Source organism: Pinus tabuliformis, chromosome 7 (assembly GCF_031772625.1).
Source record: "Pinus tabuliformis cultivar Carrire ecotype Pingquan chromosome 7, CPIR1, whole genome shotgun sequence".
In the NCBI taxonomy this organism is placed as follows: domain Eukaryota; kingdom Viridiplantae; phylum Streptophyta; class Pinopsida; order Pinales; family Pinaceae; genus Pinus; species Pinus tabuliformis.
In genome coordinates, this window is record NC_142293.1 from 1,883,910,739 (window position 1) to 1,883,922,857 (window position 12,119).

The following is a 12,119-nucleotide window of genomic DNA, read 5'->3' on the forward strand; positions in this document are numbered from 1 at the left end:
CGCTTCCAAGTCGTTCCATATGTGTTTACCTATGTTACTCGATCTGTCAGGCCCAGCGGCTGGATCCGCGGATCCCCGGATCAGAGACGGATTCGGATCCGGATCCACGAAGATCCGCACCGCCCAACATTTGTCTGTGTATAATGGTTTGACGTCACATATTTCCAAATTATATCTCAGCGCAGAATCTATAAAGAAAATGTCAGCGGATGAATAACCCGATATTGGAAAAATTGGCCGTGAGGGAGTTCATTAATCTGCGTGTAATATGGTTTGACGTCACCACATATTTTCAAATTATATCTCAGCGCAGAATTTCAGAAAGAAAATGTCAGCGCATGAATAATACTATATTGGAAAAATCAGCCGTGGGAATAGTTAACAAGGGCGTTCATTAATTTCAAGATTATAAACCTGCGGTTGACCATATTATAAACTTTATTTCAAGATTATAGGTTGCGGATGTTTGGATATTGTAATTAAATTATATGTTTATTTCAAAAAGTTTCATGAAGTTGCAGATGTTTGGATATTGTAATTAAATTATATGTTTATTTCAAAAGTTTCATGAAGTTCGTTCTATAAAGTAACTTCATTTAATTTAAATATAATAACTATTAAATTATATGTTTATTTTAAAAGTTTCATAAAGTAAGTTTATTTAATTTGAATATAATAACTAGTAATTAATGTTTCAATATTATGATACATTAATTTTAATATATTAAATTAATAATTCTTTTCACCTGAAATTAATAATTATTTTAAGAATATTATATAAAAGTTTTATATTTAAAATTTTAAACAGAAATTATAATTTTCTTTTATTTTATACAAATTTAATTAATATTTATAAATAATATATTAATTCTGAATCCTGATATTATTTATTTAATATATATTTTTATAGGTACAATATATAAAAACTATATATTTAAAAATTAATATATGTTTTTATTTTATTTTTATATAAATCTTATTTTTTAAAATTATAAAATATTTTATATTGTTTGTACTTGCCGTATCTGGATCCTGGCTTTTCAAAAAACTGGCGGATCCGGACCCGAATCCTGGTAACTTAGGTGTTTACGTATCTGAAACATTGAACGACGCTTCTAGGAGTTGGGGGCAGTGTTTCTGGTAAATTAGCATTTAAATTGTCCAATGTAAAACAAGAGAAAAAGTCGTAAAGGGAAATTATACCAAGGAAAACATTGGTGTCAAACCAAGTTATTATTATCAGTGCGTATATTAGAGAATAAGTTGGAGAGAGTCAAATTCATTTATTTTCCTAGCACACAGCTTCAATAAATGACATGAAGCTTCAAATGGTAAAATGCTCATTTACCTTGCTAGAATATGGCTCGAACTAAACCAATGTCGATAACAACTAAAGGCATATCCATAGAATGATAGAATAAGAAAATATAAAACATAGTTGATACCTGTTGAAAAGTGTAACTAGGTTCAGTCTTCATAATGACATGTAATTGTGATTTGTGTAAATGATGAAAGGAAGAAAAATAAAATTATTATTACGCTTGCTTCACGGGTTTCATGAGCAAGGGATTTTATTTTAGATGGCTCCCATTGTGGGCCTTTAGGATTTGTCAAAAGTGCCAATGTCATGTATGAGGAACCCTACTTGGGCATGTTACAAATTTATATAAGTCAATATGATTGTCTAGAAGCCCTCCAGAGACAAGCACAAGTTCTCCTCTTCAAATCAGCCTCCAGAAATCTTGTCGGCTCACCTAATTCGGAGACACAACCCCTCATAAGATCATGTCAACTAATATGGCAGACAAACTACTATATATAGGGACCTCAGTCTATTCCACTGAGAGAATTTTGGACATCTCTCTGAGATTTCGGATGGACAGGATAGAGATAAGTTCAGATCTCTAGTACAGAGACAAGTTCAGATGGAACTTGGAGAAGTGATGAAGGGACAACGAGGACCTTTCTTTTGGGCTAATCACATACACAGAAGTTTGGATTAGTTCTGAGATTCGGATGACCATTTCAAAGAGGAAGAGAAACACAGTTCAGTTAGGAGACTTCAGTTCGGTGAAGAGTCAAGGATTACCTTTGTAATTCGGATCAAGGTTACAGTGACAAGCATTTCGGAAAGGGAACTCAGATAGGTCTCGGTGCCATCTTAAAGGAAAGATATCAGTGTTGTCTCAAAGGTCTCGATGCTAGCTTAGGAAGAAGTATTGGTGCCATCACAGAATTAAGGTCTCTGTAGTATGAGAGTGAGGAGGTCTCACAATAAAGGAGATCTCGATGGTGCCAAATGTCTCGATGCTAAGTTGGTCAAAGCAGAAGAGGAGTCAAGAAAAAGGTTGATTGTCAAGAGAACTTGTGTCTTGGTCTTGGAGTGGCAAATAGCTCAAGGCTCTTGGTCTTGGTATTCGTCAATTGGAATCTCTATAAGAAGAATATGTGCCGGTTTTCCTCTCAAAGAGAGAGGTTTTGGCCCTGGCCCATAGCCTACATTCTGTGTCTCTTGTCTATTTATGTTCATGCATTGGTAGGTGTTTGATGAAGAACACTAATAATCCAGGTAAAAGAAGATCCTAATCTAAAGTTGTAAAAAGCACTCACAAGCAGTTACTAATCAAAGAGAAATCACCTAATTAACAATGCCCTAGATTTCTCGACAATACCTCACAGAAACTTGAACATTTAATTAAAAACTAAATTATTAAAATGCAAATCATAATCTATTAACTAAATTAATCAATGTTGCGCTAATCGCGCTTTTTTCGTTGGAACGATTAAATTGCCAAATTTTCGATTTGAAAAAATCACGATCCGATCCGAAAAAACCGTGACTACGGCAAACAGCGAGTTTGTAAAACATTTTTTCAATTTTTTATTCATTTTGCAATCATAGGGCAAGGATGAGAGCTAAGGATAGGAGAACTCATCTACAAGGGCTTGAGGAGAAAAGTGATGGAATTTAGCATCCCAAGCAAAAAAAATCGAATTTGAACCAAATTTCTTCAGGAGGGCGTGATTTTCATGTATGGGCATCAAATTTGGCCCTATTTTTTTCTTCTTGTTTTTCCTTGGGTTTCAATCACCCATATATTTTCCATGATTTTAGGTTGGATTTTTGCGTGTTATTTTTCCCATTTTTGTGGCATTTAGCGGAGAGGATTATTTTGGTCAAAAATTCAAAATCTTGATTGTTAGTTTTCTTTGTTTAAATTATTCTTGTGCCCTAGTTTTTTTCCAAAATTTTTGCTTGGGTTTGAATGTGTTTTCTTGCCATTATTGTTGCATTGACTTGAGGGGTTTTTCTGTAAAAAAATCAAAATGTTGTGTGTAAAATTTTGCTTCATTTGTTTAACTTGAAATTCTTCTTATCCCTTAGGTTCAAACTTCAATCTTACTTTAAAACTCAATAATTCAACAAAGTTACAAACATGCCAAGGAAATTGGACCCTATGTGGGAATTTGGTGAAACTGATGGAGGGTTTGACAAATAACATTCGACTTGCAAGTTATGTGGGCAACAAATGACAAGGGCAGTATATCAATTAAAAATATGCATTGCACAAATTCCTAGACATGAAGTAGGGCTTGGCACAAACACAACTCTAGAAATCATCCATAGAGCCCTTAAATCATTGGAATATATATAGAACCAAATTGACCAAGGCAGCTTTGAAGAGTCAAATGGTCGGGGGTGGCATGATGGGAGGTGACCGTGAGAGTGGTATTGGTTCTTCTTCAGGGTCAATTTCTACAACTAACACCATAGTTGCATCATCGTTTTTGGTTCCTAAAACCACATCTGGTGCACAACCATCTGTTAGGTCAGCTTTTAAAAATAAAAGAGAAGGAAGAAGTTGACAAGTTGTTGGGAAAGTGTCTTCTTTGGAGTGATGTTCCCTTTAGCATTGCCATGAACAATCCATTTTGCCAACCCGCGATTCATGTTATTGCTATTGTTGGCCCGGTGTACAAAGCCACTTCTTATGATGACTTTATAGGGCATATTCTTCAAAATGAAGAGGTTGAATGTTTTTCAAGATTAGAGGAGTTCGGGGCATCATGGGCACAAACAGAATGCACTGTGATGTCAAATGATTCGACTGATCAAAAGGGTAAAACCCTTATTAACTTCTTGGTTAAATGTCCCAAGGGGGCAATGTTTATGAAATTTGTTGATGCATTTGCACATATCAAAGATGCAGGGTTATTATGTGATTTGTTGGACATGTACATTTGAAAGGACGGTCCACAACATGTTATCTAGGTCATAATGAACAATGCTGCAAATTATGTTGTTGCTTGAAAGATGCTTATGGAGAGGCATCCTAGCATATTTTGGAAACCTTGTGTTTCCTTTTGTCAAGAATATTGTTGAATCATCAAAAAGCATTATAAAATTTATAAATAATCATGCATCCATGCTACATTTGATGAGAACATTCACCAACAACAAGGAGTTGGTGCACCCTGCCATTACACGATTTACCACTAGCTTCATATCTCTTCAATCACTCTTAAATTATATTTGGTATGTGAAGAAAATGTTTGATTTCTCATTTAGCCGCAAACCAAAGCGAGAGGCCATGTGCAAGCTAGTTTCATACCAAGAGAGCCTCTGGGCGGGAATGCAAGAGGTGGGTAGCATTATTGAACCTTTGTTAAAGCCTAGGTTCTTCGATTAGTTGATGGAGACAAGCCCGCAATGGGCTACTTGTATGAGCCCATGGATAGGGCTAAAGAATCCATTCGCAGCTATTATGATGATAAGGGGGATGAGGGGCTTGAGATACAACAACTAATATGGGCAGTGATTGATGAGAAATGGAGCAATACACACCATCATCCCATTCATGTTGCAAGGATCTACCTGAACCCCGGATTTTCTTAATTTTGTGGTTTCTTATTTGATGTTAATGTCATGGATGGATTCTTCACTTGTGTTCAGAAGATGGTGTCATCTCCTGCAAAATGTGCAAAACTCACTAAAGAAATGGAGATATATAGGATGGCAAGTGGCATGTTTAGCTTTGACATGGCCATCCATTATAGGAAAACCAAAAGGACAAGTAAGCTCTAGTTTGTTTCAATTTTCAAATTTCATTGCCTCTTCATACTTTGATTCAACTTTCAAATTCCAATTTTTTATTACATTTATCTTATTTGTTGTAGATGCGTGGTGGAGAAACTACGGTGCCAGGGTACCCAATCTCCAAAGGCTTGTGATTCGAGTGCTCAACCAAACATGTAGCTCCTCTGGATATGAGCACAAATAGAGTGTATTTGAAAAAATACATACCAAGAAGCGCACCAGGTCAAAAATTTTCCAATTAATTTTTTGAATTCATTAAATAATAAACAATATAATTTATTATTTTTATAATTATTAATTTATAATGTATGACCCTTGTACAAGTTGGAGTCTCAATCCCTTAACGACATGGTCTACATCACTACAATCTCCGATTGTGGGTGAGACAACTTGAGAGCACACCAGATGTGGAGGCCACCTCATTGAATGGGATTTACACCAATTCTCACCTCATTGAAGGAGGCTTTAGGCTGACAACCTATGATGGAATCGGCCCCTGATTGGTTAGAGGAGGTTGTGGAGTGGGTAGCAGTTGCAGAGGAGGAGCAACAAGAGGACGAGGTGAGACCACCTACCATGTTCAACAGTAGAGGTCGTGGTGAATGTCTACCTCCTATAGCTCCTATTTCTTCAACATCTAGAGCACAACAGAGTCCACTGCCAGCCCCATGGCCTTCTTCATCTAAAGGGAAAGTTGTTATATTTTCACATTTGAGGGGTAGAGGAAATCAATAGTTACTTGGTTCATTTCATTGTATATGACTCATGACATGAGATAAAATATTATACTTTTGTTGATATTTTGAGGCTAAGTCGGGACTCAGTATTCAGGCCATGATTCATTGTTATTTGTGATGTAGCACTAGACATATTGCACATCTTATATCTTAGTTCTCTTTTCATATTTATGTGCCAATGCATTTATTTTATGTTGTGGATGCTTTAGATATTAAAAAATGTATATAATAAAACAGAAAACAAAAACAAAAAACCTGAATTTTTTTGTATTTTTTTTTAATTTTGCCGATTTTACCAATTTCTTCATGATTTTTAGGATTTTTTCCAATTTCAGACCCTCGCTGATTTAATCCCAATCACGATTATTGCAACATTGAAATTAATAGATCCAGCTACCAGCACAAAAGAATAACTATTTTTTAATTTATCAAAAATGGATCAAGGCACATACTCAGTAATCTCCTCGGGAGTTTTCTGCTTCATTCGAGGAATAAATTCACACCAATCAAAATCTCCCAAACCGAACCTATACAACAAGAAGAAATCATGTATATCAGATATGAAAGAGTGACAAAGCCATTGCAGAACTCTACATCAAGAAAGCAAAGATGGAATACAAGCTAAATGACTCTAATTATCAGTTGCAGTGCACATACTAAACTATGTCAAGTTTGATATCATAAATATAATTGACAGAGTCGCAAATAACACAACACTCATATTTCAGAAAAACACCCATCAATGAAAACACGAGCTAAACAAATCTGATATCAATTGAAGAGTTGATACTAATCCATGTTCAAGTGTAATATTATAAATTTATAACTACAATTGGCAAAGTCACATATGACACAGTAAGGTTAGGACTTCAGACAAACCTCATCAATATTTGTACAAAAGTTGCACGTTGACTTTGGGTGAATCCTAGTACTTTGAATGCCTTTCCCTCACCTTCCATTAGAGGTGGCGGTTCTACTGTATCCACTGGAAACATCAACAAATCAGAGAATATTTTACCTCTGAATAAACCACAAGTTTACAAGATCTGTAGGGCTTACAACCTCGTGACCGCTTTCTTGCAGCATGTGACTTTCGTCCAGATGAATCTGTCAATCCTCTGCCTGAACCAGAAGCCTCTGTTTCCATCCAATCACCTTCTCGATCCTCCTCTTCATCATCTGAACTGACGTCTGCCAATCCAGCCAAATCATCCTCTTCAATAGATACAATCTGGAAAGCACAAACAGAATCACTTCATTTAGCTATATGAGAAACCAATAGATTTTCAGTTTCAAGTAACTATTTCAGTGCAACCTTCTCATTGCCTTCAGATTCAGTTCAGATAATTCGCTCCAAAAAGTATGCGTACACCAGTAAATGCTTAAATATCTATATAGATTAAAAGGAACATTATAGTTTAGGAAGGTAGAAACCACATTTATAGTGCAGCAAGGAATCCTAAATTCCAAAGATGGTAAAAATTTAAAACCATCTTTGAATGATTATTTTCCACTTTACTCATTACAGAATTTGACCACTTAGTAATATTATAGCCAAAGTAGTTCCCTTAAATCAGTTGGGATCTCATGTTGCCAAAAGTTTTCAAAGACCTAAAAAAGAACATTCACTATAGAATATTAACGGAAATTTGAGATTATAACATCGAAATAATATCAAAGCTTCTAACAGTCATTTAACAGAGGACTAAAAGCAAGGCAACAGTCTGCCATTCTTTATGTTTTTATGTCTGGAGTTTCCAGCACTCAACACAACTTCAACCAGTCCTTGTCATGCCTTTAAATTAAGGTCATATAATTCAGTCTCATCAGGAAGGGTACAAAATAAAAGGTAAACACAGATATCAAATGCAGAATAACACGTACTAGTTATAGTTAATGGGTGTACTTCCCCCAAAATTAGTTTACGGGCATAAAATTGATTTTTTAAGACCACAAGGAACTGAAATAGAATTATAAAGTAAGGCTATGCTTTATTGTTTTATTGCCAAATTCCTAATTATGGCCTTTATGTAGAAAATTAATGATCTGCACCCTTACCCCAGTTTACTGTTGATTTTTTGTAGCTTGGAGTACCGATCGAGCGTTTGGAGGAAGGAGCTCCACAAGCGACCTTGTGGGCTTGAAAGCCAAGCTTGGGATTTTGCACCCATTGTGATTTGGGCAAAAACCATGGACACATTTTGACCTTTGATGCATGAGGATGATAGCTCTCGTCGAGACGAATCCGACGCTACGAAGATCACTTGATTCCGAGTTGTAGAATTGGAGATATGAATTTTTGAAGTCTAGAAAATGGTTTTTGCACATGTATGGTTAAGTTGGCTTGAAGATAATAAGCCACATGACAGCTGTACAAGCCCTATGTCGGACGTTGAAAGAAAACTGTCTATTGTGTATAAATAAGAGGTGATTGTGTTTCATTCAACACATCCAAAAAGTGCAACACATCATAAAAGGAAGCTCATTGAAGGACAAGGATACTTCTGTCTAGGCCACAGCAAAGAAGGGTGACATGCGTTGCAAAAGAAGACTGTTTTGAGGCCTCTTTTAGGTGACCAAGTTGCTGTTCAAGGAGGCCGAGGCACAGGGGTAGATGTTGGGACTGTTTGAGGGCCGTTTGAGGGTGGGCAGACCCTAAACAAAGCTGCCGTAGAATTGTGGAGCCTTGCTGTAGCATGCTGCAGGAGATTGAAGGTCAGCCGAGGCATGGTTGAGGGCTCAGACAGCCCAGATTTGGAGCAGTCCTCCTCGGCCCCTCAAGGAAGGGCAGCCACACCAATTAAGAGCAATTCTGGGCAGAGTTTAAGCCTGTTAAGGGACTGTGTTTTGTGCCTTAAATAGGCCTAGATTGCAGCAGTGGAGCACATCTCAAACAGTGAAGCTAAGGTATGTATTGTGATACATTTTTGTAGGTGTTGGATCCATATTTCGGATCAGTTTTGGATGGGTTATACAGCAGCCTGTGGCAGCCATTTGTTGGGGTTGTCTTGGGTGTTAAGAAATCCCAACTAGGAGCAGATCTCGCAGTGGAGTGATAAGTGTCCTAGGAGAGGACTATTGGAGAAGTCTGTTAGCAGCCATCTGGAGGGGTTTCCTAGGTGTTGGATGCCCTAAGTAGGAGCAGATGCTACATCAAGGATTGGTCACTAGTGGACTGTTGGAGGCAGAGTGAGAGTGGACCAAGTGTGAATGTGGATTGGGCACTTATGGTGTACCTTGTGTTGGAGGACAGCGTGATAGTGTCCAAGTTAGGGCCCAGTGCGCACCATCTTCATGGACCTAGCTGGTTGCTAAAGTGATAGTTGTTGACCTCAAGGGTCTGATCAACCAAGAGTTGTTTGAGAAGCCCTAGACTTGTGTGTGGAGAAAGACTTCTACAGCAGATGATGGGCAATCCTCCTAGCCCATGTTCATTGCAGGAGATGGACACCTAGGAGAGGACTATTGGAGAAGTCTGTTAGCAGCCATCTGGAGGGGTTTCCTAGGTGTTGGATGCCCTAAGTAGGAGCAGATGCTACATCAAGGATTGGTCACTAGTGGACTGTTGGAGGCAGAGTGAGAGTGGACCAAGTGTGAATGTGGATTGGGCACTTATGGTGTACCGTGTGTTGGAGGACAGCGTGATAGTGTCCAAGTTAGGGCCCAGTGCGCACCGTCTTCATGGACCTAGCTGGTTGCTAAAGTGGTAGTTGTTGACCTCAAGGGTCTGATCAACCAAGAGTTGTTTGAGAAGCCCTAGACTTGTGTGTGGAGAAAGACTTCTACAGCAGATGATGGGCAATCCTCCTAGCCCATGTTCATTGCAGGAGATGGACATCTTGCAGTGATAGTTGGCATCCCTCCATGCCCTATTTTGGTCTTCATCACAACAATACAGGAAGACCATATTGGGCTCAGGAGCAGCAGTGGGCAGTTGAGAGTTGTTCACAAGTGGAGTTGTGAACAACTCAACAGGAGTCTCGATGTGTTGTACCCTTGATGGACTAAGGCACAACTAGAGAGAAGATTGGATAGTCGAGATTCATTGGCCAAATGGACTTGGAGCATTTATAGAGGCAGGAGTTGCAGATCGTGAGCCAAAGGACCAAGCAAGTACAACGTACAACCAAGAGGAGTTGAGAAGTTGACTACATCAGCCAGATGGTCAAAGTATCTTGTTGACGGCAGATTGGTTTTCGATGCACTGACACCAAGCCAAATTTTGCATCTTGTATCAGTGGATGTATGAAGGCCATTATCCCTAGTACGGGAGCCCTAGACTGTTGTATTATATGTTGTTTAATATAACGAAGTTGGGTTGAAAACTGTAAAAAGTTGTCTATATTCTATGCATGTCTTATTTGTTGTTGTTTATATTCCGCTGTGCAAAGTAGTATCGTTGAGATTCTTTGTTTGGTAGTATCAAAGATTTTAAGATTCTATCATAGACCCAAGAACGTGGAAATTCAACATTTACAAGTTTGCATGTGTATATTTGGCCCAACCCACATGTTTTGTCATGCCGATATAAATTTCAGAATGCATTAATAGCAAACATTCAAAAAGTGCTTCTAGTTTATTTCACTTTTCCTATCAGCTGAAATTAATGCAAAATTTAGGCACTTATTTTTGGTCCGGGTGACCCCGGAAAAATCCCACAACCTCTTGGGGAAAACTGGTCTTCAAAGGAAGATTTTATTGCTCGAGAAATTAGTCTAAGTACATAAAATTAAACACAGTACTTATCTCCCTTCAGCTGAAGCATTAAATGCAATTTCTGGAAATTTGTGCCCACTGATAAATTTCAGATTTACTAATTTTTCATGACCATAAATTTTCTGCACTTTCCCAGAGCTTAGTTCCTCGATTTCTGTGCCCAGAAATCAGCCTCAAAATCTGTGCTGAAGATGAGGCAAATTGCCTCGATTTTAGTGCAGTCTGCAGCCTCAAAGAATGCACTGACAGTGACTGTCTTGAAATTTGTGCCTCAAATTTCAGGCCATATCTGAACTCCTTCCTAGATTTTCATGTTCAGACCCTCCTCGAAAAATGTGCCCAACTCCTCGATTTTTGTGCTGTTGTACCTCAAAATTCATGCAGTCTTCCTCCTCGATTTTCGAGCCACACTCTCCATGAAAATCGTGCTGAAGATGCCGCTCCTCCTAGGAATTCGAGCCTCCAATCTCAGCTGCAAATTCTCTTCAGCAAATTCTCCTTCTCTCCTTGAAGTTTCTCCTTTCCTCCTCTCCTCATCCTCTCTCAAGCGTGAAGTGAAGAATGAGCCTCCCTTTCCTTCTTTCATCTCTTAGAAAAGATTGAATCCCTAAACCTAGGATCCAATGGATAAGATTCAATCTCCCAATCTCAAGATGTGTGGTTAAGATTAACTCTCCCAATTGACCCCTCACACATTGGCCCCATTTCTTAAAAGCCTCCTAGTACCTTTTTCAAGTTGTGTACATTTCTCATATTTTTCTCATAAAGTGAATTTTCAACTCACTTTAATATTAGAAAAGTACACTTCGTACTTTACACAAAAAGTCATTTTATAAAATATAAGTGACTTTAATATTAGAAAAGTACATTGTACAACACTTTTAAGTACCTTCTCCACCCATGACATTAATATAACTCATAAATGTCACCAACACAAAAGTCATTAATGTGTCTACTAGGCTAAAAGGGATAAATGCCTAGTAACAACTCTCCTTGCTAGTATTTCCAACACCCCCTCTTACCGAGGAAGGTGTTTCTCACCACTCTCATCATGTCTCTGAAGAAAACATCCTGGTCTCTTTACAAAGACTTCGTGAGAATGTCTACTACATACTCATCAAAGGATATATATACTCAAGCTTCACTACCCCTCACTGAACCCAGTGTCTAATGAAGTGGTATATGATCTCTAAATGCATTGACCGATCATGAAATATTGGGTTCTCAGAGAGTTCAATACAACTCTGGTTGTCATAGTAAATCGTAGTTAGTGTCAACATTTGACCAAATAGACCATGAAGCATCTTGCAAAGCCATAATGCCTCACAACCTACCTGACTAGCTACCATGTACTCTACCTCTGCACTACTCAATGCCATTGACTTATGTTTCCTGCAAAACCATGACATAATTGTCAAGCCCAATGAGAAATAGCATACGAAAGTGCTCTTTCGGTCACTGACACTGCTAGCCCAATCTGAGCCTGCATAACCAACCAATCTAAACCCATCACATCTGACATAGTCCAATCCATAATACATTGTGCCCTGTAAGTACCTCAACACATG

The 12,119-nt window shown here is 38.0% G+C and overlaps 1 protein-coding gene across 3 annotated transcripts in view; it reads right to left on the bottom strand.

Annotated features, from left to right (window-relative positions):
• PKL (chromatin remodeling factor CHD3 (PICKLE)) overlaps window positions 1-12,119 on the bottom strand; it is a 234,948-nt gene that overhangs the window by 31,438 nt on the left and 191,391 nt on the right. For 2 of the 3 annotated variants that reach the window (XM_089460627.1, XM_089460625.1), the window contains 3 exons: window positions 6,898-7,066; window positions 6,715-6,820; window positions 6,288-6,362 (listed from right to left, as the gene is read on the bottom strand). In XM_089460627.1, coding sequence (XP_089316753.1) covers window positions 6,288-6,362; window positions 6,715-6,820; window positions 6,898-7,066 — 350 coding nt within the window. The remainder of the gene's footprint in view (window positions 1-6,287; window positions 6,363-6,714; window positions 6,821-6,897; window positions 7,067-12,119) is intronic. The other variant, XM_089460626.1, reaches the window with a different exon arrangement.